This window comes from Neoarius graeffei, chromosome 19, assembly GCF_027579695.1.
Source record: "Neoarius graeffei isolate fNeoGra1 chromosome 19, fNeoGra1.pri, whole genome shotgun sequence".
Classification (NCBI taxonomy): domain Eukaryota; kingdom Metazoa; phylum Chordata; class Actinopteri; order Siluriformes; family Ariidae; genus Neoarius; species Neoarius graeffei.
The window spans coordinates 36,936,070-36,963,198 of NC_083587.1; the positions used below are offsets into that span (position 1 = coordinate 36,936,070).

At 41.0% G+C, this 27,129-nt stretch overlaps 1 protein-coding gene across 3 annotated transcripts in view; it reads left to right on the forward strand.

Moving 5' to 3' along the window:
• Positions 1-24,090, forward strand: part of tmem108 (transmembrane protein 108) — a 171,160-nt gene extending 147,070 nt beyond the window's left edge. For all 3 annotated transcript variants that reach the window (XM_060900032.1, XM_060900033.1, XM_060900031.1), the window contains 3 exons: positions 13,786-15,015; positions 15,261-15,415; positions 23,159-24,090. In XM_060900032.1, the coding sequence (XP_060756015.1) occupies positions 13,786-15,015; positions 15,261-15,415; positions 23,159-23,275 (1,502 nt within the window). In that variant the 3' untranslated portion in view covers positions 23,276-24,090. The remainder of the gene's footprint in view (positions 1-13,785; positions 15,016-15,260; positions 15,416-23,158) is intronic.
• The last annotated feature ends 3,039 nt before the right edge of the window (positions 24,091-27,129 follow it).

Below are 27,129 nucleotides of genomic sequence, written 5' to 3' on the forward strand. Positions count from 1 at the left end.
AGTGCACCTGGTGAAAATAAATAAGTGAAATGGCTACACATTTGGTTTTTATTAAGTTGCCTAATAATTCTGCACAGTGAAAGTTACCTGAACACATACATATTCTCCTAAAATGGCCAAAACTAAAAACGCCCCACTCTAACTTCCATACATATTCAGCTTTGATATTTATGAGTCTTTTTGTTTGATTGAGAACATAGTTGTTGTTCAATAATAAAACTAATCCTCAAAAATACAACTTGCCTAATAATTCTGCACTCCGTGTATGTACAGGGTGGTGGTGAGGCAAGGGGGTTCCTTTTAAATCGTCCATGTTTGTCTGTGTGTTATCTCTCAGCTGCAGACCTTGCCCCGGCCTCAAGTATTACCAACCTGACAGCTTCTGTAAATAGGACACCAACACACACACACACACACACACACACACACACACACACACACACACACAGAGGGAGAGGGAGGGAATATATACGCACTACAGAATGATTTATCGGTGTGCGTTTACTGTGTGTAAGTGCTCAATTAGAGAGTTGGGCTTTTAATAATGTGTTTAGTGTTCAGTAGACTCTCAATGGATCTGTATTTTTTTTTTTCACTTGAGGGTGGAGGAAGATGTAATGCAATACAAAGGTGCTTGTGAGCTAGACTAGAATGGGATGTTACCTGATCTAAAGCTGGAACTCTAAAAGGAAAAGGATCGGATTTTGTTCCAGTGGATGTACCACAGAAAACTGTCCTGTACCATCAGCATAAATTGTTTTGGAAGAGGATTTCAGCCTAATGTCAGCTCAGCTCTCTAAAATCTGTGGTCGCTAGAGAGTTCGTTCCTCTTATAAGTGTTTCCTCTGGAGTGGCTACATTTGCATGCATAATAAAATGTCCTATTATGTGCACTCAGTCTGTGATGGTCATAATATTTATCATGCAACTCAAAAAACAGAACATATACTTTTTTTTTTAGAGAATTATAAAGTGGTTTATGAGAAACAGCACTGAATATGGGAATGTGTGACAGATATGTGAGCATGATTAGAGGCTGATCTTTTATAAAGTACAGCTTTTTGCGTCTTACAAGAATGTTTTCTTCTTCAGAATACTGGCTATAACATCACCGTGAGAATGTATTCATTTGCTACCTTCGATGCCATATATTACTTTGAGCCTTCACTCTTTCTTCACCTTTTCCGAGAAATGTTTTTCTCCTGTTCATCAAATCTTCCTCCTCTCACTGTCTCTACTCCCCTGAGAATCAAGGCTTCGTCTCCATAGCAACTGAGGGATCTCGAGTAAACAATAGTTTAACTCCAGGGTCACAGTTTGTGTGTGTGTGTGTGTGTGTGTGTGTGTGTGTTCCTTTAATTATCCTGAAATGCTTTCCTCTACAGTGGTGCTTGAAAGTTTGTGAACCCTTTAGAATTTTCTATATTTCTGCAAAATTATGACCTAAAACATCATCAGATTTTCACACAAGTCCTAAAAGTAGATAAAGAGAACCCAGTTAAACAAATGAGACAAAAATATTATACTTGGTCATTTATTTATTGAGGAAAATAATAATAATAAGAAGAAACCTTTATTCGTCACATGCACACTTCAAGCACAGTGAAATTCATCCGCTGCATTTAACCCATCTGAAGCAGTGAACACACGCACACTGGCGATACTGTCCACTATACCAACGAGGAGTCAAAAATGAGCCAATATTACATATCTGTGAGTGGCAAAAGTATGTGAACCTCTAGGATTAGCAGTTAATTTGAAGGTGAAGTTAGAGTCAGGTGTTTTCAATTATTGGGATGACAATCAGGTGTGAGTGGACACCCTGTTTTATTTAAAGAACAGGGATCTATCAAAGTCTGATCTTCACAACATATGTTTGTGGAAGTGTATCATGGCACGAACAAAGGAGATTTCTGAGGACCTCAGAAAAAGCGTTGTTGATGCTCATCAGGCTGGAAAAGGTTACAAAACCATCTCTAAAGAGTTTGGACTCCACCAATCCACAGTCAAACAGATTGTGGACAAATGGAGGAGATTCAAGACCATTGTTACCCTCCCCAGGAGTGGTCGACCAACAAAGATCACTCCAAGAGCAAGGCCTGTAATAGTTGGTGAGGTCACAAAGGACCCCAGGGTAACTTCTAAGCAACTGAAGGCCTCTCTCACATTGGCTAATGTTAATGTTCATGAGTCCACCATCAGGAGAACACTGAACAACAATGATGTGCATGGCAGGGCTGCAAGGAGAAAGCCACTGCTCTCCAAAAAGAACATTGCTGCTTGTCTGCAGTTTGCTAAAGATCATGTGGACAAGCCAGAAGGCTATTGGAAAAATGTTTTGTGGATGGATGAGTCCAAAACAGAACTTTTTGGTTTAAATGAGAAGCATTATGTTTGGAGAAAGGAAAAAACTGCATTCCAGCATAAGAACCTTATCCCATCTGTGAAACATGGTGGTGGTAATATCATGGTTTGGGCCTGTTTTGCTGCATCTGGGCCAGGACAACTTGCCATCATTGATGGAACAATGAATTCTGAATTATACCAGTGAATTCTAAAGGAAAATGTCAGGACATCTGCCCATAAACTGAATCTCAAGAGAAGGTGGGTCATGCAGCAAGACCTTAAGCACACAAGTCGTTCTACCAAAGAATGATTAAAGAAGAATAAAGTGAATGTTTTGGAATGGCCAAGTCAAAGTCCTGACCTTAATCCAATGGAAATGTTGTGGAAGGACCTGAAGCGAGCAGTTCACGTGAGGAAACCCACCAACATCCCAGAGTTGAAGCTGTTCTGTATGGAGGAATGGGCTAAAATTCCTCCAAGCCGGTGTGCAGGACTGATCAACAGTTACCGGAAACGTTTAGTTGCAGTTATTGCTGCACAAGGGGGTCACAAACACCAGATACTGAAAGCAAAGGTTCACATACTTTTGCCACTCACAGATATGCAATACTAGATCATTTTCCTCAATAAATAAATGACCAAGTATAATATTTTTGTCTCATTTGTTTAACTGGGTTCTCTTTATCTACTTTTAGGACTTGTGTGAAAATCTGATGATGTTTTAGGTCATATTTATGCAGAAATATAGAAAATTCTAAAGGGTTCATAAACTTTCAAGCACCACTGTATATGGAGAAATTCACAGTAACATAGCAACTCTTGTAAATCTAGGATATCATTCAAAGCTGTATGTTTGACAGCACAAATTCCACTAATGACTTTTAGATCTTTGTAGAAAAATATGGCTTCTCTTCTCCCACTTACACACCAAGTCTCCTGTTTCTCTGTTTCCTGTATTTGGAGTGACGCAAGAGGATAAACAGCACTAAATTATTACAGTAAATTAAATATGTGTCGAAAAGTAAGAGACAACATTTCATCATGCCTAGTAATTGGCTCATATGGTCTGTACATAAAAAAGCAGCAGGAAGAAATATCAGCTAAATATCTTTTATACATGATCTACCCTGACCTCAAATCGCTTAAACCCATGGTTCTCAAACAGGGGTCCGTGAAGCATAGTCAGGGGATCCATGATATTTTAAATATTTTGTTACAGTTGTGGAAATCACAATCTGTCAGTGTTATAGTCGGGTCACTAAACGTTGAGTCCGAGTCCAGTCTCAAGTCCGAGTCAAGTCCAAGTCATTAAAAAAATTTCGAGTCGAGTCCAAGTTGAGTCCACTATTGATCTTAGTTGAGTCCACTCCGAGTCGAGTCTGAGTCCAAGACTCCAACCGCACCATGTGACGGTGGCTGTTTCAGCTCCATTAACATTAGTTTGTTCCTGAGCATGACGTATGAACAGGTGAATGTGCATTGTCTTTGTCAGGGAGTGTGAAGTATTCTGTCAGAGATGGTTGGGAGATGGATGTAAGTGCAAAAAGTGTGTTTATTAATACAAGTAAATACAGGTAAACAATCCAGAACGGCAGGCAAAATCGTAAAACAGTGAAACAGGCAATAGGTCGAGCGAGGCACAAATAGGCTATCGTAGACTCGGCAGAATCAAAGACAAGAAACAGGAAATCAGGGATCAGGAAACCAAACAAGGAAATAAGGCTTGGTAATGTGTCAGCAACGCAACTCAATACTTCGCAAAGTAAGTGTGTATTCACAGTTTTTATATAGGCGCACTGATTGTGCCTTAAATCCTGTGCAGATGCAAGTCATTTACAGCATGCGCATGAGAGTCTGCTTGGCGCAAGTGCTGTCTGGAGCGCGCCTGAAAGTCTATCTGATGCACATGCCAAGGTATGCAGGTGTGACACTCTTGCACGAAATTAGTACAAAATTAATGTAGATATAAATATCTTATGCCAAATTATTATGGCATGTTACAAAAAATAAAGAAAAAAATCTGAGTCCTTGTCTCCAATTTACGAGTCCAAATGCAGTTAATGCACGAGTCCGAGTCCAAGTCCGAGTCATCAGTGCTCAAGTCCAAGTCAAGTCACGAGTCCTTAAAATTAGGGCATGAGTCGGACTCGAGTCTGAGTCCTAGACTCAAGTACTACAAGCTATAGGTAATATTGTGATAATTTTGTCCATGAAAATTAATTCATGGATGTGTTCAGCCAGAAGATTCTCCACTGGAATGACTTTGTTGTTTACAGACTGGCATGCAAGTGCAAATGTTTTTATGTGGCCTGCACTAAACGCAGACTTCGTGATAGACTGACAGAACACAAACACGCCATAAGAACTGAAAACCTAACTAGCCTGGCATAGCATTTTAAAAAGGCAGGAAACCAAACTCCTTAATAGTGATATCCATTGAGGTTATCCAAAAGAATGCAAGAAGCTCAAGCCACCACATTTCCAGGGCTGAATGAGGATGTGGACTTTTCCCCTTTCCTGTTGCTGCTTAGTATCAATGTTTGCTACCTAGTAAGATATACACAAATATCTTTTAATAGTGGGCATCTATGAATTCATTCATCTCTTGTGTCTCTTGTTTCTGGTATGTGAGTGCGTACACAAGTATTTTTATGAAAGTTTACCAGTTCTGTACAATATTTAGCAATCATCCTTGTATATATCATATATATTTTTCATTTTTTTTCCTTTTCATATAAAGATTTGGAAAAAATCAAGCGATCGCTTCAATTTTCCCTTAAATCAGCATCTCTATGTACGGCAGCCATTTCATTCCAGTGTCTGTGCTGGAATTTCAACACAAGCACACCTCATTTTACTTAATGAGGTGCTGATTAGATGATTATCTGAACCAAATCTTATTTAACAAGGAAAAATATAAAAGCCACTGCTGTGGTCATTGCTATCCTCTTGCAATAGGACAAGTTTGGATGGCAAAAATAGTGCTAGTAGTACCTTAAATTAAATTGGAATACAAAAATATCTATTCATCATGCCAAGAGAGTTCAAAAGAAAAGTTTTGAGTGAGAAAAAGAAGGGTTCAGTTCTGGCTTTACTGGCAGGGGATACAGTGAGTATGTTGCCTTCATCCTCAAAATTTCAAAAGACGGCAGTTCATAAGAACAAAGTCAAGCAGCAGACATTGGGGACAGGCTCCTCTGGGCAGGGTTGAAGTCATGCAAAGCTAGAAAAAAGCCCTTCATCAATGAGAAGCAAAGAAGAGCCAGGTTGAGGTTTGCTAAAGACTGTAGAGGACTGGAATAAGGTCATCTTGTCTGATGAGTCAAATTTTCATCTTTTCCCATGAGCTGGTCATCTAATGGTTAGGCAGAGACCTGGAGAAGCCTATAAGCCAGAGTCTCGCATCCATTGTGAAATTTGGTGGAGGATCGGTGATGATCTCTGGGTGCTTCAGCAAAGGCTGGAATGGGGCAGATTTTGTTTGTGGACACATGAATCAAGTCATGTACAAGGTTATCCTGGAAGAAAACTTGCTTCCTTCTGTTCTGACAATGTTCCCTAAATCTAAGGATTGGGATTTCCAGCATGACAATACTCCATGCCACACAGCCAGGTAAATCAAGGTGTGGATGGAGGACCACAAGATGAAGACCCTGTCATGACCAGCCCAACCTCCAGACCTGAACCCCATTGAAAACCTCTGGAATGTGATGAAGAGGAAGACGGATGGTCACAAGCCATCAAACAAAGCTGAGCTGATTGAATTTTTGCATCAGGAGTGGCATAAAGTCACCCAAGAGCAACGTGAAAGACTGGTGGAGAGCATGCCAAGATGCATGAAAGCTGTGATTAAATATCAGGGTTATTCCACCAAATATTGATTTCTGAACTCATCCTAAGTTCAAACATTAGTATTGTGTTTAAAATTGAATATGATCTTGATTTCTATGCATTATTCAAGGTCTGAAAATACTTAATCTGTTTTGTTATTTTGACCAGTTGTCATTTTCTGCAATTAAATGCTGTCAGTGACAATATTTTTTATGTGGAATTTGGGGAAAATGTTGTCCGTAGTTTATGGAATGAAATAAAAATGTTCATGTTCCTCAAACACATACCCATAAATAGTAAAACCCGAGAAACTGATTATTTTGCAGTGGTCTCTTAATTTTTTCCACATATATATATATATATATATATATATATATATATATATATATATATATATATATATATATATATATATATATTTTGTTTGTTTGTTTGTTTCCCCCAGAGATGCTCAGAAGCCCCCACAGGAGCTGATGAGCCCCCTGCATTTTTACAAGACTTTTTAAAATTTTTTATAGCTCAGGGAAGCGTTCCATTTCTCCTTCTCTTTGTATAGCCATCATATTATTGCACACATTATGAACCATCATCTTCTATCATCTTCAGTAACCACTTAATCCTACTCAGGGTTATGGTAGATCTGGAGGTTATTTGAGGAACACTAGTTGTGAGGCAGGAATACACCCTGGATCCATCTCAGTACATCACAAGGCACCATATACACATTCACAAAGAACAGCAGTTTAGTGTAATCAGTCCACCAACATTTTTTGGGAGGTGGAAGGAAACCAGAGTTAGGGTGACCAGACGTCCCGGTTTTACCGGGACAGTCCCGATTTGGGGTTGTGTGTCCCGAGTCCCGACAAAAGTCCGTCGGGACACGGATATGTCCCGGTTTTCGCCACTCGCGACGTTTGCGACTGAGCAGCGTGTGAATCATTAGTGGAGAAATGTCTGCATTTACTATTTTGATGAATTGACAGGAATCGAAAACTTTCCTGGTTACTGCCCCCTGGTCCTGTGGCATGGGTGTTTATTTAGCTACATTATTCCAGACAACAGAACGTGTTGCCATGCAACAATAAAATAAACATTAACTGGTGCGAATGTTCTTTGTCTAGCAGCTAGCAGCAGTAATGCCGCAGCAATTATGCCGAAAAGAAAATGTACCTTTTTCCAAAGATTTACAGGGCACCTACCCCTTCCTCCGAGAGGTGCAGAACAATGCGCGCGAAGCCGACTGCACACACTGTAAGTGCTTTGTTCTTGTACTGAGTTGGGTAGCCTGTGTTGCAAATGCTGTGCGCTCCTGTGGGGGCTTTCCTCGGGCTGTCGCCCCTCTCCTCCTTTATTGCTGTTTTGTTTGAGTGTATATTTACGGAAGCCGCGATGCCTTTCATATAATCTTTTTTTATTCACCTTGTTATCCCGAGATAACGACATAATTAATTCAGGATCTCGAGAAAACAACACAACTAATTCGAGATCTCGAGAAAACAAAACCGTTATTCCGAGATCTCGAGAAAACAAAACAATTATTTCATGATCTCAGCTGGATCACTGTATCCACTGATTATTCCAGACATTCTAATGACCAAAGTTGCGTCTATACAGAATGAGAAATAGCCCCAAAGTCAGCATATCACAAGTCTCTTGGCGCACCTGAATGAACCATTTCTCAGCTGTTTACTTGAGATCATGAAATAATTGTTTTGTTTTCTCGAGATCACGGAATAACGGTTTTGTTTTCTCGAGATCTCGAATTAGTTGTGTTGTTTTCTCGAGATCCTGAATTAATTATGTCGTTATCTCGGGATAACAAGGTGAATAAAAAAAAGGATTATATGAAGGGCCTCTCTCGGCTTCCGTAGTGTATATTCTCAAATCACTTGTCTCTTTTTTGTTTCTGTTTAACATACCATTCTGACAGTTTGGCCATATTGCTGTGTTGAACAGCTTGTTGCAGCTTCCATTAAAGTGTTCACTTTTGTACACATCTTCTTGCTTTATTCATTCAGTTGTGGGGAATGGTTAGTAAGGTTGAGTCTGACCTAGGCTATGTTGAGGTCACATATCTACTTTAAGTTCATGCTATAGTGCATACAATTTTAGAGATATAGCCTACATGTGCATATGCGTTCTTCTTGGTGTTCTCACAAACAGGTGAAATAAATCAGTTTAAATTTGGCCTATGGACATAGCCTGGCCTATTCTCAGCCATTACAAAATCTGTTGTCTGACCATAATTTAACTGATCTGTATAGCACTATGCTACTAGATAACAAAATGCCTGCTTGTTTTATTTCATGTGAGATGTTGATAAATGTGAGCTTCAGCAAAATGATAAGAGCACCTCTCTGAGTGTCATGTTTACGTAAAAAAAAAGGTGTGCGTGCACGAGCATGGTCGCGCGTAAAAGTGTCCCGGTTTCAGACTAGGGAAATCTGGTCACCCTAACCAGAGTACCCTAAAAATCTCAATACAGCCTGTAACCAGAGCTCAGGATCGAACCAGGAACCCTAGAACTGTGAGTTGGAAAGATCCCTCACTGTGCCAGTCAATATTAGATCATGCTCTTAAAATAAATCTGTACTGAGGGGTCCAGGGAATGTTTTTATAGTTCCATGGGTCCCTGGCAGTAGAACCAGGACTTCTATTTAAAGTTTTATAGTAACTGGGGTCTATTACTAGATTCTTTTAGCTGTATCCTAGTATTGTTTTTATAAATTTTCTATTGTGCCGTTCTGCAGGAAATTCATACTCCATGAAAAAATGAGAGCAAGTTAAAGTATGTTGACTGAAGTTACATATATCTAGTAATAGTTCCTATTATATGATTATAGTAAAGCTAATATAAGATTATTAAACTTATTCCTTGACAGTTTTACTAATTTCAAGCTTGAAATTGTCTTGTTCTACTGGCAGGTAATTTTTCTCATTTTAAGCATTTATTTCTAGAAAGAACCAAAAGTAATTGCCCACTGAAAAAGAAAATGTAAAACTTGAAATGCATAAAAGCTAAAAACTGGGTGAATCTTTTATCTGATTTATAATGATGGTGTAATAAGAAATATTAGACACATTCACCCATAGATATTTTCACTTGTTTGGTTATAAGTTTTTGGAGTGTGCTCAAAGAAAATATTAGCAAACACATCATATGTCCTGGTATTTCGGTTGGTTTTTGAGGCCCCTGTTATATTTGTTCCTGTTTGTGTCTGGAAAAAGAAAGTTTAATCATTATCATCTCACCAGCTCTGTTTTGCTTCAAGGGGCAAAAACAATTATGTCCAGCAACAGCGATGTGTATTGTCTGACACTTATTATGTGGTAAATGGATGTAGAGGTCTGTCTTCTGTTCATTAGATCTAATCAGGCAGTCCTAGAAAAACTGGCCTTGTGCTGGGTTCTGCTGCTCAGTTATAAGCTATTATACTCTTTAAATAGTATATCATCATAATGTATTCAAATCTGTACCACTGCTGAGACACGACAAACACACACATATCTCTCATCTCATCTCATTATCTGTAGCCGCTTTATCCTTCTACAGGGTCGCAGGCAAGCTGGAGCCTATCCCAGCTGACTACGGGCGAAAGGCGGGGTACACCCTGGACAAGTCGCCAGGTCATCACAGGGCTGACACATAGACACAGACAACCATTCACACTCACATTCACACCTACGGTCAATTTAGAGTCACCAGTTAACCTAACCTGCATGTCTTTGGACTGTGGGGGAAACCGGAGCACCCGGAGGAAACCCACGCGGACACGGGGAGAACATGCAAACTCCACACAGAAAGGCTCTCGCCGGCCACGGGGGCTTGAACCCGGACCTTCTTGCTGTGAGGCGACAGCGCTAACCACTACACCACCGTGCCACCCCACACACACACACACACACACACATATACATATATATATATATATACTCCTCACAGCAAGAACTGGATAGTACAGTGGTAATGCTTACTGACTACGATGCAGGAGATCGGGGTTCGAATCCCAGTCGGGGCAAAACATCATCCAGTAAGGGTCCTTAGGCAAGACCCCTCATGATATATCAGCCTACCTCAGGAATGAGTGAAGACATAACTGATAGTCATACCGGCTCAGACGTCGCCCGGGTCAACAAGGTCTGTGTCAGTTGCTAGGGAACCAGGGCAAACTGATGAGAAATGGGCTACTGGAACAAGACATCGGTGGACGAGGACAGAAAATACGGATTTGCTGGAATGCTACTATACAAGCAATCCCAGAGAGATACATGCATCGAATGTGGGACCATTGGATACTTCGAAACCCACAATCAAGGCTAACAAAGAAACAGCTATTAACCCAGTGTTAATAAGTGTTCATTATTAATGAAATACAACGATGCTACGGCAAGGGGGAGCCAGGAAGACAGGTCAGCGGGGAGATGTCATCATCATCATCCCCACAACCAGAGATTGGGTACCAAGCCCCAACAGCTAACAGCCTCAACACAAGAACTGCTGACCTGAGAAGGAAGATTGTGACCCAACTGGAAACCTGGAGCCCCCGACGAATACCGAAGCTGAGTTTAATAACAATTAAAAGCATTCATAATGGGAAAGGGTATTTAGTAGAAAATCACACAAAGTGTTGTTCATCAGTAAAAACAATATGAAATCTATAAATATTTTAATTGTAATACTGAACTTTAACCCTGACCTGCATAAATAAACATAGCATCACTGTTTGACTGAAAATGAAATTATTAAAATGTAATTACTGTTTGTAAACAAATAATTAGCAATAAGTACTGAATAGCCATTTGAATGAAAACAAATATGTGGGCTCTGATTTGGTTAAAATATAAATTTATTTTGGCTAGTTTATTTAACTGAAGCCTTCTAATGTTACAGCCTGAGAAGAAAAATGATGAGGTATGATACCCTGAATCAGGCAAGATGTGATAATCCAATATCGTTTGTAAAATTTGATGAAAGACATAACATTTTCAACATACCATTCATTTCTGGAATTTACTTTCATTCCTCAAACTAGTTCAGAGCCCTGGCTAACCCAGGTTAATCTTTGCACTTCTTCTAGCAAACAAAATCATAATATGCATTTAATTCCACAAAGCACACAGTTTTAAATAATACTACTAATCATAATCCAGTACAAAGAATATCAGAAGTACGTGGTATAAAATTAAGACAACTGGCAATACAGCACTGCGATGACCTGGCGACTTGTCCAGGGTGTACCCCGCCTCTCGCCCGTAGTCAGCTGGGATAGGCTCCAGCTTGCCTGCAACCCTGTAGAACAGGATAAAGCGGCTACAGATAATGGATGGATGGATGGATGGATGGATGGATGGATGGATGGGCAATACAGCATAAACCTACTTAAAAATACTTTAAAAATGCAAATAGTAACTATGTAGTTTTAGTTTCCTACAAAAAAAAAGTGTCCTACTGCACAAGACTGGTGTCTATCGTTGTCAGATGAATGTTTCTGAGAATACAGAAATGGATATAGGTAAAGCTGGTAGTATAATTCTGACATAAACTGTGTAAGTAATGTTTGATTTGTGTCAATAATCTTTGGCTGCGGGCGGCACGGTGGTGTAGTGGTTAGCGCTGTCGCCTCACAGCAAGAAGGTCCGGGTTCGAGCCCCGTGGCTGGCGAGGGCCTTTCTGTGCGGAGTTTGCATGTTCTCCCCGTGTCCGCGTGGGTTTCCTCCGGGTGCTCCGGTTTCTCCCACAGTCCAAAGACATGCAGGTTAGGTTAACTGGTGACTCTAAATTGACCGTAGGTGTGAATGTGAGTGTGAATGGTTGTCTGTGTCTATGTGCAGCCCTGTGATGACCTGGCGACTTGTCCAGGGTGTACCCCGCCTTTCGCCCGTAGTCAGCTGGGATAGGCTCCAGCTTGCCTGCGACCCTGTAGAACAGGATAAAGCAGCTAGAGATGATGAGATGAGATCTTTGGCTGCAGTAATATTAAAAAAAAAAGTCTCCACCTTCTGCACATGTAAATTTCTTTATTTCTTTACATCTTTTATATCTATTATTTCTGCACACATCAGTGTAATAATATAAGACAACAGTCTTTTTTTCTAATGCAGTTGCTAGCTAAAGTGCTTCTAATTGGTAAAATGATTTGTCTACCTGCGGGTTGGGAACATGCAATGCACACACCCCTTGTTCCTATTCTCAGCCTTTAGCTCTGTACATTATTGAATGTACTGCATCTGTTATGCTGTGCATCAGAATGGTAACAAGTCTACCAATCCTGAAATACAGAGAACAAATAAACAACAGCAGTGGTGTCTGTGAAAGTGGTACAAGTGCAACACAGAGTGGTAGCGCTGGTTGTCTGTAGTACTGACATTTTTAGCAAAATACACTCTGTCTGTTGCTTTCATGGCCAGTCATAGATATGGAGAGGTTTTAGAACTAAAGACAAAATAAGACCACTGTCTTTCTCAAAAGATGTGTTTTTGCATTAAAACACGTTTTCTTTTGACCAACTTAAATGTAGATGTGCTATCTAGGAGTCTGGAGCTGTCAGAAAAGACACCTGCCATTAAATATGACACTGCTGAATTTAGCACAGCTTGAATATATAGTGTTAAAGATATACAATATGAAATTGTCAAATTTAAATGCTTTAAATGAATATTATGTTCAAAATTTTGATGATTGCATTATACTGAAATAAATGCACCCCCTTTATTTTTATTTAATGAGATGACATGGAAGGATCTTTGATATGATTTGTATTCTATAGCCCTTTTCTTTTCTTTCCTTTTTTTAATCAAAATATTATTGCTTAACTCCTGAGTGGTGCAACATAAAAGTGTATTGTATTATTTGAGAAGGTATTCACCACAGCAGCCCACATATAGTATCAGTCAAAAGTTTGGACACTCCTACTCATTCATAATTTTTTCTGTATTTTGACTATTTTTTATACTGTAGAACAATACCGAAGACAGAAAAACTATGAAATAACATATGGAACATATATGGAATTATGTGGTAAACAAAAAAGTGTTTAAAAATATGTTCCATATTTTAGATTCTTCAAAGTAGCCACCGTTTACCTTGATGAAGCTTTACACTCTATTGGCATTATCTTCATGAGGTAGTCACCTGGAATGCTTTTCAATTAACAGCTGTTCCTGGTCAAAAGTTAATTAGTGCAACTTCTTGAGTTCTTAATGCGTTTGAGATAATCAAACAGTAAACAGTAAATAATAAAAATACAGTAATAGCCCTGTTCGACAACTGTAGTAATCCATATGTCAAGAACCGCTCAACTAAGTAAAGAGAAATGACATCCATAATTACTTCAAGACATGAAGTGTCTTTTAATTAATAAAAATAAAGAAAAAAAACCCCCACTGAATTAAAGGTGTGCCCAACCTTTTGACTAGTACTGTATATTGGCACAGATCACAGGATACTAGACAAATCCCAAAAACATAGGCATATGGCATATGTTATAGTCCCAGAGACATGCATCTCAAAGTCAGAATCTCAACAATGACATGAATAATCAAACCTTTTAATTAAGCATGTACTCTATTGACTATCTGGCCTTACCACTTTTTCCCCATTTCCCTCAGGCATTCTTCTGATCCTATCAGTACCAGAGAAGCTGGTATCCTTTGCAGAGGAGCTCTCTCCCAGCTGGACACCGCGGAGCCTTGTCTCCATGTTACATTCACCAAACCCACCTGGCTGGTGGAAGGAATCCAGTACTGGTGTCCAGCCCACTTTCACAGGTCGCAATGCACCAGTGTCTGCCCTGGCATTGACCCAGTTGCTGATGCCTCATTTGGCTCACACTACCACAGTCAAGGCTAGCTTTGGAACAAGTCCCATGTCTAGTATTGAATCAAGGGACCATCCCTTCAAAGCTGAGTTCCAAAACTCTGTTGGACCTGATTCGAGCAGAACCATTTCTGGATCCATCATTACACCATCCATGGTGTGGAATTCCAGTGCCATTTCTGGGAACCTGGCCATGAAGTCTTCATCTATCAGTCAGAAGACAGGAAGCAGGATGAACCGAACTGGCATGGTCAGTAAAAAGCAGAAGGTATCTACAGAGTCAGAGTCTAATGTGGCCCCTGCCATTGAGGGGCTTCAAAGAACTGACTCTTCCCAACCAAGGTCCATAAATGATTTGGAGCAAGTAAGGTCCACAAGCAATGATGACATTCAAGGGATGAGTGTTGAAGCGCCAACCAACCCCAGTTACCCTTACTCTTCAATGATGTCATCATGGTTATCAATCCCTGCTATGGCACTGGAGAAAAGGCAGCATGCTCATGCCATCACACTGCGTAATGTTGACACTCTTTCTGAAGAACCCACATTTGTAGGGAATGTGCCTGTGTCCCCATCACAATCACAGCCCCCTAGTCTGCCCACCTATTTTCCCCTCAACACAACTGAGCACTCGAAAACAAATAACATTACCTTCCCTACTGTGACTGGCAGCATTTCTGAGAACAGCAGCTCAGCAAAGACATTAGCTGGGACAAATTCTCCTGCTAACATAACCGCAGATGCTTCCTCACCCCAGAGTAGTGTAACAGACATGGGCATCGGCTCCACTGATGGCAGTTTAGGTACATCGTTGAATATTCCACCACTCATGAATGATTCAAGCACCTCCGAGCTGCTGTCAAGAACAAATGTGAGTAGACTGCCAACCACCCCACGAGGGCCCTGGGGCTCAGGGAACCAATCAGGCCCTGATCTTGACGATAAACGTGCCACTATTTGCCTGACCAAAATGGACATTGTATGGGTGGTGCTTGCCATCAGTGTGCCTGTGTCCTCCTGCTGTGAGTATTTTGCATTATATTTGACCTTTGGAAGCCACTCACTAAACTCATTGGCTTTGTTAACTCTGTTGGCTTAATATTGTGTGGCAGTGGAATTAATGGTCCTAGTTTTGGTGTTTGTAAATAATGGCCTTTCTGGCGTTATATTTTTTATGCAGTCTAATAGCTAAAAATTATATGTCCTGTAGCCAGAATGAAATTGAGATGAATTCTTGGGTGATTGCTGACTCTGTTCTCCTTCATAGCTGTGCTGCTGACAGTGTGCTGCATGAGAAGGAAGAAGAAGTCAACCAGCAATGAGAACAACTTGAGCTATTGGAACAACACCATCACCATGGACTACTTCAATCGACATGCTGTGGAGCTCCCTCGTGAGATACTCCCACTGGAAACTGTTGATGTATGATTAACAAATTAGTTTTACACTTAGAACTACACATTCCTACTTACATCCTTTCTTAGTCTTTAAATACTAAAGAAATCAAGTAAAACAGATAGTTTCATAATTGTAGAGGTTCCTTAAGTGCTTTGGACAGAAGTATGTTTTTTTTTTTTTTGCTAATCACGTTTTTCCTAATCACACACAACTAAAAGGTGTGTAATTGTTAAGATGTGTTGGTGTAGAAATTTCATTAAATAAGATGATATTGCACTATGGGTAGCACCATGTTGCAGTGGTTAGCACTGTTGCCTCACAGAAAGAAAGTTCTGGGTTTGAACCTCGCACCACTTGGGACCTTTCTGTATGAATTTCTCTCCATGCCCACGTGGGTTTCTTCCCGCAGTCCAGAGACATGCGGATTAAGTCAACTACCCACTCTAAATTGCCCATAGGTGTGAATGTGATTGTGACTGATTGTTCATCATTGTCTTACCCTCACAATAGACTGGCCACGTGTCCAGGGTGTACCATACCTCTTATGAAAGGTCAGTTGGGATTGGCTCTGACTACCCCGTAACAATGATGGATGGACATCACACTATTTTTGTTTGAATTCATTCTGATTTATTATTTGAGCATCTCGTTGTTAAGTTACGTAATTATCCTAGATTGGTTGTGTTATTCATACACATTAGTATGGATTTGGTGGGATGTTTTAAAATATAATTCATAAATAAAGTTCATGTAATATATATTAGTTTTATTCTGTAAACTACTGACAACATTTCCCACAAATTCCACATAAAAATATTGTAACTGAGACCATTTAATTGCAGAAAATAACAACTGGTCAACATAACAAAAGAGGAAGTGTTAACTGACCTTGAATAATGCATAGAAATCAAGATCATATTCAATTTTAAACAACAATACCAATATTTGAACTTAGGATGAGTTAAAAAAATCAATATTTGGTGGAATAACCCTGATATTTAATCACAGCTTTCATGTGTCTTGGCATGCTCTCCACCAGTCTTTCACGTTGCTCTTGGGTGACTTTATGCCACTCCTGGTGCAAAAATTCAATCAGCTCAGCTTTGTATGATGGCTTGTGACCATCCATCTTCCTCTTGATCACATTCCAGAGGTTTTCAATGGGGTTCAGGTCTGGAGGTTGGGCTGGTCATGACAGGGTCTTCATCTTGTGGTCCTCCATCCACACCTTGATTTACCTGGCTGTGTGGCATGGAGTATTGTCATGCTGGAAATCCCAATCCTCAGAGTTGGGGAACATTGTCAGAACAGAAGGAAGCAAGTTTTCTTCCAGGATAACCTTGCACATGGCTTGATTCATGTGTCCTTCACAAACAAAATTCTGCCCCATTCCAGCCTTTGCTGAAGAACCCCCAGATTATCACCGATCCTTCATCAAATTTCAGTGGGTTCAAGACACTGTGCTTTATAGGCCTTTTCAGGTCTCCATCTCACCATTAGACGACCAGGTGATGGGAAAAGTTGAAAAGTTGACGTATCAGAGGTGACCTTACTCCAGTCCTCCACAGTCCAATCCTTATGGTCTTCAGCAAACCTCAGCCTGGCTCTTCTTTGCTTTTCATTGATGAAGTGTTTGTTTTCTAGCTTTGCATGACTTCAACCATGTCTGGAGGAGCCTGTTTTGAACTGTCCTTGCTGTGCACTTAACCCCAGGTGCCATTTGCCATTCTTTTTGTCAGTCACTTGATATCTTCCTATGGTTGTTGAGTGACATTAAAAGGAGTTGACAATCATCCAGGTCAGTGGAGAGTCATTTTCATCCTCTGCCAGTCTGGAACTTTATTGTCCCCAATGTCTGCTGCTTGACCTTGTTCTTATGAATTGCCATCTTTGAAAATTTGAGGAAGGAAGCAACCTGACGCTCACTTTATCCCTCTGCCAGTAAAGTCAGAACTGAACCCTTCTTTTTCTCACTCAAACCTTTTTCTTTTTAACTCTTTTGGCATGATGAATAGATATTTTTGTATTGCAATTAAATTTAAGGTACTACTAGCACTATTTTTGCCATCCAAACTGGTCCTATTGTAAGAGGATAGTGATGACCACAGCAGTGGTTTTTATATGTTTCCTTGTTAAATAAGATTTGATTCAGGTGATCACCTAGTCAGTACCTCATTAAGTAAAATGAGTTGTGCTTGTGTTGAAATTCCATCAGTGGAATGGAAGGGAATTAAATGGCTGTCATACATGCATGCACATGCGCACACACACACACACACACACACACACACACACCATTTCCAGGAAAGTTGGGATATTTTCCAAAATGCAATAAAAACAAAACTCTGTGATTTGTTAATTCCTGTGAACCTTTCTTTAACTGACAAATGTACAAAGAAAAAATTTTCAACAGTTTTACTGACCAACTTAATTGTATTTTGTAAATATAAATGAAGTTAGAATTTGATGCCTGCAATACACTCAAAAAGTTGGGACAGAGGTAAAATAAAATTGAAAAGTTTGTTGAATATTCAAGTAACACCATTTTGGAAGATTCCACAATAAGCAGGTTACTTTCTATCATGATTGGATATAAAAGGTGCAAGCACCAAAGGCTCAGTTGTTGCAAGCAAGAATGGGTCATGGCTTACTCCTTTGTGCCAAAATTCATGAGAGAATTGTTTGTCAATTCAAAAAGAACATTTCTCAACACAAGATTTTAGGTCTTTCAAAATCTACAGTACATAATATTGTGAAAAGATTCAGGGAATTTAGAGACATCTCAGTGTGTAAAGGGCAAGGTCGGAAACCACTGTTGAATGCAGGCTTGTAGTACTTGAGTCCAGAACCCGGACTTGAGTCCGACTTGTGCCCTAATTTTAAGGACTCATGACTTGACTTGGATTTGAGCACTGATGACTTGGACTTGGACTCGGACTTGTGCATTAACTGCATTCAGACTCATAATCTCACAGTTGTGGGGTTAATGACCTTAGAAATAGGAAAGGGGCCAACAAACCTGGAGGCCAGCTTATGTGAGGAAACCCTGAGGAAGAGATTGGCCATGGACAACATGAGCCTTTGTCCCAGGTGGTAGACAGGAGCTGGCCTGCGATGTCAATCCGCCATCCTCTTGTATACGTGATTGGCACATAATTTCTGGCATGCACCCAAACTCTGCAACAGCGTCAGATAAAGGCTTGGACCAAAGGAACAGATGCCTCCTTCTCCTGTTTGGATAAAAGAGGGGGCTGGTAACCAAGGCAACACTGGAAGGGGGTCAGCCTGGTGGATAATGAGTGAAGGCTGTTGTGGGTGTATTCAATTCAAGGAAGTGCCTGGCTCCAGGAGGAAGAATCACCAGACATTAGGCATCATAGCGCGACCTCTAGCTTCTGATTGGTACGCTTCATCTGCCCATTAGTTTGGGAGTGATAACCTGAGGAGAGGCTGGGAGTGGCTCCAATGAGCTTGGAGAACTCCTTCCAGAAGTGAGCGGAGAACTGAGAACCTCTGTCAGACACAATATCCATAGGCAGACTGTGTATCCGGAACACATGGCTGATAAATAGTTCTGCTGTCTCTTTAGCTGAAGGCAGCTTAGGGAGGGGAATGAAGTGAGCAGCCTTAGAGAAGCAATCAGTGATCATCATGATGCAAGTATTACCCTTGGAGCTGGGGAGGCCAGTGATGAAATCCATCACAATGTGGGACCAAGGACAGTGAGGTACAGGTAAGGGTCTTAATAGTCTGGCAGCAGGTTGGTTATTTGTCTTGTTTCTGGAGCAGATGTCACAGGCCGCCACAAAGGTCTTAACGTCTTACTGCATGGTCGGCCACCAGAAGCATTGCCTGAGGACAACAAGGGTCCAGGCTGCCCAGGGTGACAGGCTAGGAGGGAGCTGTGCCCCCACTGAGGCACCTGGGAGTGCATGCAAGGAGGCACATAAAGTCAGTTGGGTGGGCCATTACCTGGTCCTGGATCACTGGGCAGGGCATTTTGGACAGCAGTTTCTATCTCGAGCTGGGCAGCAACCATGAGACAGTGGGCAGGGAGGATGGACTCAGCAGTATCTTGCTGAGAATCCAGAGAAAACTGCCTGGAAAGAGCATCTGGCTTGATGTTCTTAGAGCCTGGTCTAAAGGAGAGCACAAAGTTGAAGCGGGAGAAAAACAGTGACCACCTGGCTTGATGTGCATTGAGGCATTTAGGAGACCTGAGGTACTCAAGATTCTTATGATCTGTCCATATGATGAATGGAATCTCAGTCCCCTCCAACCTCCACTCTTCCAGGGCCAGTTTGATAGCTAGTAGTTCTTGATCACCAATGCCATAGTTGTGTTCTGCTGGAGTCATGCAATGAGAAAAAAAAGCACAGGGGTGCACCTTGTTATCCATGGCTGACCTCTGGGACAGGACAGCCCCAACACCCATGTCTGAGGCGTTCACTTCAAGGATGAACTGAATGGCTGGGTCAGGGATGATGAGAACTGGTGCTGTGGTGAATCTGCTCTTAAGAGAAGAGAAGGCACTCTCAGCATGGTCGGTCCATGAGAAGGGGTGCTTGTGAGTTCAGTCAGGGGAGCAGTGATGGTGCTATAGTTCCTGATAAACCTCCGAAAGAAATTAGCAAACCCCAAAAAGTGCTCCAGTTCCTTACGGGAAGAGGAAACAGGCCACTCAGAGACTGCCTTGGCCTTGTTGGGGTCCATTTGGACCACCCCAGGGGAAATCACAAAGCCCAAGAAGGACATAGTGCTCTTGTGAAACTCGCACTAATCTGCTTTGGTGAAGAGTTGGTTCTCTAGGAGTCATTGCAGGACCTGTCTGATGTGGAACCGATGGACCTCCAATGTGGGGGAGAAGATGATGATATCATCGAGATGAACAAAGGCGAACTGGTTAATGAATTCTCATAAGACATCATTGATCAGGACTTGAAAGGCAGAGGGGGCATTCATGAGCCCAAATGGAAGAACTAGATATTCATAGTGGCCTGTAGGAGTGTTAAACACCGTCTTCCACTCGTCTCTTTCTCTTGTTTGCATCAGGTGGTAGGCATTGTGGAGGTCCAACTTGGTAAAAAACTGAGCCCCCTTAAGTAACTCAAAGGCAGTGGACATGAGTGGTAGGGGATCGCGGTTTTTGACAGTGATAGCATTAAATCTCTGATAGTCAATGCAGGGCCTGAGGGACTTGTCTTTCGTCTCCACAAAAAAGAACCCTGCTCCAGCTGGAGAGGATGATGGATGAATAATGTCAGCTGCTAAAGACGCTGAGATGTATTTGTCCATGGGGGAAAGAGAAGAGATACGCCCCCTGGGAAGTGTGGTTCCAGGTAACAGCTCTATGGCACAATCGTAGGGCAGAGTGTGGAGGAAGAGTGGTGGTATAAGTCTTACTGAATACCAAATGAAGGCCCTGATGTAAGGCTGGAGTGGCCAGTTGACTGGTTGGAGCTGATGCTGGTCGGCCTGCGATTGAAGCCTGAAAGCTGTCCATCTGTGAGGAGAGTCTTTGCAGGGTATTGGTGATGGAGGACATGCTCTGGCGAGCAGCTATGATCTCTTGCTGATGAGATCCGAGAACAGAGCCCTGCTTAGCCAGTGCAGATTTGAGACCATCGTAGTCTGCTGGGTCCATAGTATGACGGATAAATTCTGTCACAACCTGGAGGCCACGGGAACAGATTGGACACAATGAGCAACTACTAGAAATTAATTGAGGCTTACCTGATGAGTGGGCTCTGGAGGAGAACAGGCAGGAAGTAGGCGCAGCAGCACGTTCCAAAAATCTCTTAGTGAAATCCAAGGACGGCAGAGCAAAGGCAGAGTAACAGGTAACAATAATCCCAGAAGAAAACAGAGGCAGAAAAAACAGAGTCCTGATGTCCCAGTCAAAAATCTCAAAAATCAGCAGGCAAAAATCTTAGTCCAAAAAACGTAATCCAGGTCGGGAAACAGAACATGAATGTGAACGTAACAAAACTTAATGGTGAGTATTTATTCACATTGTGTAATTCTCGGTGTGTTTATATAGAGTGGCTAACAGCAAATGTGTAGCAGGTGTGCTAGCACAGCACGGGGAGAACGGGGAAAACAGAGTGGAGTGCATAGGCATAGGTCAGGATTTGGAATTTCTGGGCTGGATCGTGACACACATATACACACACACACACACACACACACACATATATATATATATATATATATATATATATATATATATATATATATATATATAACAGTAAAGTTATAAATCCCTGAAAATTATACTAAAGAATAGAAATGAAGTGCAATTATTTTTCTACCTCTGTATGGCAGACTTACTGATTTCTCTGCAACCTGGGCTTGAATGCTGGAAATTCCTCTTTTTTGGAAAAGTTACAGAGGTATAATCTAGTACACAGTACAAGTGCACAGTACTTGGCTAAAATTATGCATTCAAGCATCAATTTTGAGTCCCAGTTAGCAAGGTTGACTTTCCTTAGTAATGTTGATATGACGTGAACCAAAGAATTGGTAGAACCTGGTAGAACTTGCTATGAAGTCCCTGGCACATAATCACTACTTCCCTTGATGGTTCAGTGCTTTCTCCCAGGCATTGTTAGATACTGAAGATTGTTAATCTAGCATTTAAAAGAACACTTAATTTAGGCACAATATTAAACACAGGTTTTTTAGGAGCTTGTCATGAGACGTTTATATTTCTTTATTCTAATAAGCATTTCTTCCACCAGCATTAAATTATATCACATTGTACCACATTATCCTAGAGTGAAATCCAATTTTATGAATCACTGGGCACCCATATGTGCCCATTCCAAAACCATGGGCATTATCATGAAGTTGTTTCCCCCTTTGCTGTTATAACAACCTCAACTCTCCTGCGAAGCCTTTCCTCTAGATTTTTAAATGTGGGTGTGGTGATTTGTCTGTTCAGCCACAAAAGCATTAGTGAGGTTGGGCACTGATGTCAAGTGGCCTGGTGCACAGTCAATATTAAAATTCATCCCAAAGGTGTTCCATGGGTTTTAGATCAGAGCTTGGGCAACTCAAGCGCTTCCATACCAAGTTCACTTTATGCACAGGGGCATTGTCATGATGAAACAAGTTTGGGCCTCTTAGTTGCAGTGAAGATAAATCTAAAGGCCACAGCATGCAAAAACATTCTAGACAATTGTGTGCTTTCGACTTTGTGGCAGTTTGAGGAAAAACCACATATTGATCTGACGGCCAGGTGTCCACATACTTTTGGCTATATAATGTGTATTAGTGATTTGTTTTATGGCATGCTTGTTGTGTACCAGAAACTGACAAACGCTTTAAATGAAGAGATTGTGAGGTTGCTTTTGGGGACGGCAATAGTTGATTGGCCTCTCGCACCACCTAGTGTTTAGATAGCAGTAATACTTGTAAGATACACTTTTCATGCATTTCTTGAGCAAGCCTTCTGTTCCAGCTTGTCTCTGGTCAGTATTTTAATTGTTGCCTCTTTATTTGCAATTTACCTTCATTGAATCTCTTCGATCTGTCTGGCCTTATTAGTTCTTTAAGTTTTTTGTATCACTCTCTCCTAATACATGCTGCCATCATCTTTCCCCTCTATTCTTATCCAGAGAGCTTCTCCAATCATTGCCAAGCCAATAATGCTATTCCTTATTTCTGTGATCAGTGCCAGTCAGGCACAGTCTGCCATGTCAGTTAACACCCCTGAGTTTAAATGCAGTGCGATTGATCACTGACAACTGAACTCATATATTTCAGGAGCAGGAGACATGCCTACCCCCTAATGGTGACTACAGCGACAGTGGAGTTGTCCTGGTTAACCCTTTCTGCCAAGAGACTCTCTTCATCAACAGAGACAAGGCCTCTGACATCTGAGCATGTCACCATTATCAAAGCTTGTCTGTTTCTTTTTTCTTTCTCAATGTTTTTTTTTTTAATAATTTGGTGAACCTTCAGAGACTGATATATATATATATAAAAGATATCTAGACATGTTTAAAAAGACAAATGAATAAATTAAGAGCACTCTTGCTGTAAGGGTGAGCCCCCTTGCATATTTTTCCTGATGTACATTTTCTACAGATGCTTAATTGTGATAAGGGTTTTTATGTCTTTTTTGAATAAAAGCAGTGTGTGTGTGGTTTCTGTGGTGTTCAAGTGGCTTGGAATATAAAGCAATGCAATGTATGCTGTAAAGATGTGTGTGGTCTTACCCAAAACACTTAAAAACTTAAAGCCTGATGAACTTGAATTGCCTGTGTGTGTGCAGGGATGCAAAAGCAGATGGCAGTTGGTATGTGCCTGGGTTCAGGGAGGTAATTAAACCTTGTGTTATCAGTGGAAGACATGTAGTAGTTTCGTTTGTCATGAGATTGAGGACATTTTTAGTTTTTGCCCTTATGAGTCACCAGCGCAGGGACTATTTGAAAAGTCTATAGTCCTGTTGTAGACAGCACTGTGTTTCTGTGTCCAGTTGCATGTGGCATTTGTGTGTGTGTGTGTCTGTGTACATGATAGATTAGGGATCATATTGTATGTTACATCATCTCTTAAGGCGGCATGGTGGTGTAGTGGTTAGCGCTGTCGCCTCACAGCAAGAAGGTCCGGGTTCGAGCCCCGTGGCCGGCGAGGGCCTTTCTGTGTGGAGTTTGCATGTTCTCCCCGTGTCCGCGTGGGTTTCCTCCGGGTGCTCCGGTTTCCCCCACAGTCCAAAGACATGCAGGTTAGGTTAACTGGTGACTCTAAATTGACCGTAGGTGTGAATGTGAGTGTGAATGGTTGTCTGTGTCTATGTGTCAGCCCTGTGATGACCTGGCGACTTGTCCAGGGTGTACCCCGCCTTTCGCCCATAGTCAGCTGGGATAGGCTCCAGCTTGCCTGCGACCCTGTAGAACAGGATAAAGCGGCTAGAGATGATATGAGATCATCTCTTAATTAAACATGGATGCCAGTGTTTGAAGTTGTTCCTACAAATCTCTGCAATTTTTAACACATGATAATATTATCTGGCTTTGTTAAGCTTAACGGTGTTGGGCAATTTTGTATCATTACATGCTTAGCGTATTCTTTCTGTTGAGCCATTACACTTTTTTTTTTAATACAGTGGCACTTTTATGAGCTCAGAAAGTGGTGGTAGATGCGTCTCAGATCCCTCATGACAAAAAAAGCAGTTGTTTTTAAAAAGGATGGGAAAGCTTTAAAGTGTGTGGAAGGAAGAAGCCCTTTTTTGTCTGTGTCTGTCTTTCTGCCTTTAAAATTGTTTTATTGTGAGCATTGAGGTTTGTCCTATCTTGGACTGCATTATTTTCTGCTGAAAGAATAAGACCAAAAGTTGTCACTCTGTAGTTCTCTGGTGTTTATTGCTGTATTGTACAATTTTTTGGATGATTATGAGTATAAAACACTGGATGTAATAGAGTAAAAGTATTAGAATAAATGATTAAATCAGAGAAAATATTTTATACTGCAATATTTACTTTGAGCATATGTATGAACATATTGTTATTCAGTCAATCTTTCAGTAAATGTATTACATATTGAGTCAGCTCAGTAACAGTTTCTGTTGTCATGTACTGATTTTATTGTGTGTGTTTATCTTTTTTTATCTTTTATCATCCTGTTATTTTTATTTTACATTTAGGAAGGATATGTAGGAGGGATATTGGGTTTACTGCTGAATGCTTTACAAAGTTATTCGAAGAGGGAATCACATTTTCGACTTATTTTGTATTGTAGCATATACACTGTACTTTTTACTGCTGAGCAATAAAAGGAAAAATAGTTTATGGCGTTTTGTGTCTCATTTCTGTCCCAAGAGTCATAGCCATTTTCTTATGCATTTGAAATATATACTATTAACCACGCTAAAAAACTAGCTTTAACCTCAGATACTGTATCTGATTGCACGTTGCAGAGAGTCTAATAGTTTTTGTACGGCATTCTTGCCATAAGTTTCAGTTTCAGCAGTTTTAGAACCAATTTACAACCTGGAATTGCAACTCCAAATCAGAAAAAGTTGAGACGGTAAGTTGGAATTAAAATTAAAACCCAAAACAATGATTTGTAAATAATTTTTAATCTAGATTGCAGTCAAAACAATACAACAGCACATCAATTGATGTTTTACCTCATTATTATTATTATCTCATCTCATTATCTCTAGCTGGGTGGCACGGTGGTGTAGTGGTTAGCGCTGTCGCCTCACAGCAAGAAGGTCCTGGGTTCGAGCCCCGGGGCCGGCGAGGGCCTTTCTGTGTGGAGTTTGCATGTTCTCCCCGTGTCCGCGTGGGTTTCCTCCGGGTGCTCCGGTTTCCCCCACAGTCCAAAGACATGCAGGTTAGGTTAACTGGTGACTCTAAATTGAGCGTAGGTGTGAATGTGGGTGTGAATGGTTGTCTGTGTCTATGTGTCAGCCCTGTGATGACCTGGCGACTTGTCCAGGGTGTACCCCGCCTTTCGCCCATAGTCAGCTGGGATAGGCTCCAGCTTGCCTGCGACCCTGTAGAAGGATAAAGCGGCTAGAGATAATGAGATGAGATTATCTCTAGCTGCTTTATCCTTCTACAGGGTCGCAGGCAAGCTGGAGCCTATCCCACTACACCACCGTGCCGCCCCATTATTATTATTATCAAAATAAACAGGTATTTCAATTCTGATTCTTATAACATTTTTTTTTTAAAAGATGGGAAGGTAAAGCATTTACCACTTTGTCATGTTGCCATTCCTCCCCACAACACTTACGTAAAAGATGTTTAGGGACTGAAGACACCAAGTGATGAAGCGTTTCAGGTGTTATTTTGTCCCATTCTTCCCGTAAACAGGTTTTAAGGTGTGCAACATTTCAAAATGTTTCAAAGTTTGCCACACATTCTCTATTTGGGACAGAGGGGACAGGCACCCTCTTCTTCCATAGCCATTCCGTTGTAATATGTGCAGAATGTGGTTTTACATTGTCTTGTTGAAATCTCCTTGGAAAAGATGACAACTTGAAGGCAACATATGTTGCTCCAAACCCTCAGTGTACTTTTCTGCATTAACGCTGCCAGCACAGAAGTGTAAATTACCTTTCCCAAGGGTACTGACACAACCCCATACCATGACAGACCCTGGCTTTTGGACTTGTTGCTGGTAACCGTCTGGATGGTCCTTTTCGTCTTTGGTCCAGAGCACATGGCATCCATTTCTTCCAGAAAAGATGTGGAATACTGAAAACCATTCAAGGAATCTAGATGAAATTCATTGCATAAAGGGCAAGGGCGCAAGCCTAATCTGAACACCTGTGATCTCCAATCCCTCAGACGGCACTGCATCAAGAACCATCATTCATCTAAAGCTGATATAACCACATGGGTTTGGAATTACTCTGTCAAACCTTTGTCATGCACTAGAATATGGAGTTATGTCCACAAATGCCAGTTAAAACTTTACAGTGCAAAAAGGAAGCCTTATGTTCACTGTGTCCTGAAGCACTGTCAAATTCTCTGGTCTTGGAGGCAACTGGGATGGATCATCACATAGTGGAAATATGTGTATTATGGTAAGATGAATAAATATTGCAGGTCTTTTTTTGGAAGAATTATACGCTATACACCCATGACCAAAGATGAAAAGGACCATCCAGACTGTTACCAGCAACAAGTCCAAAAGCCAGGGTCTGTCATGGTATGTCATGTCATGGGTTGTGTCAGTGCCCTTGGGAAAGGTAAGTTACACTTCTGTGATGACAGCAT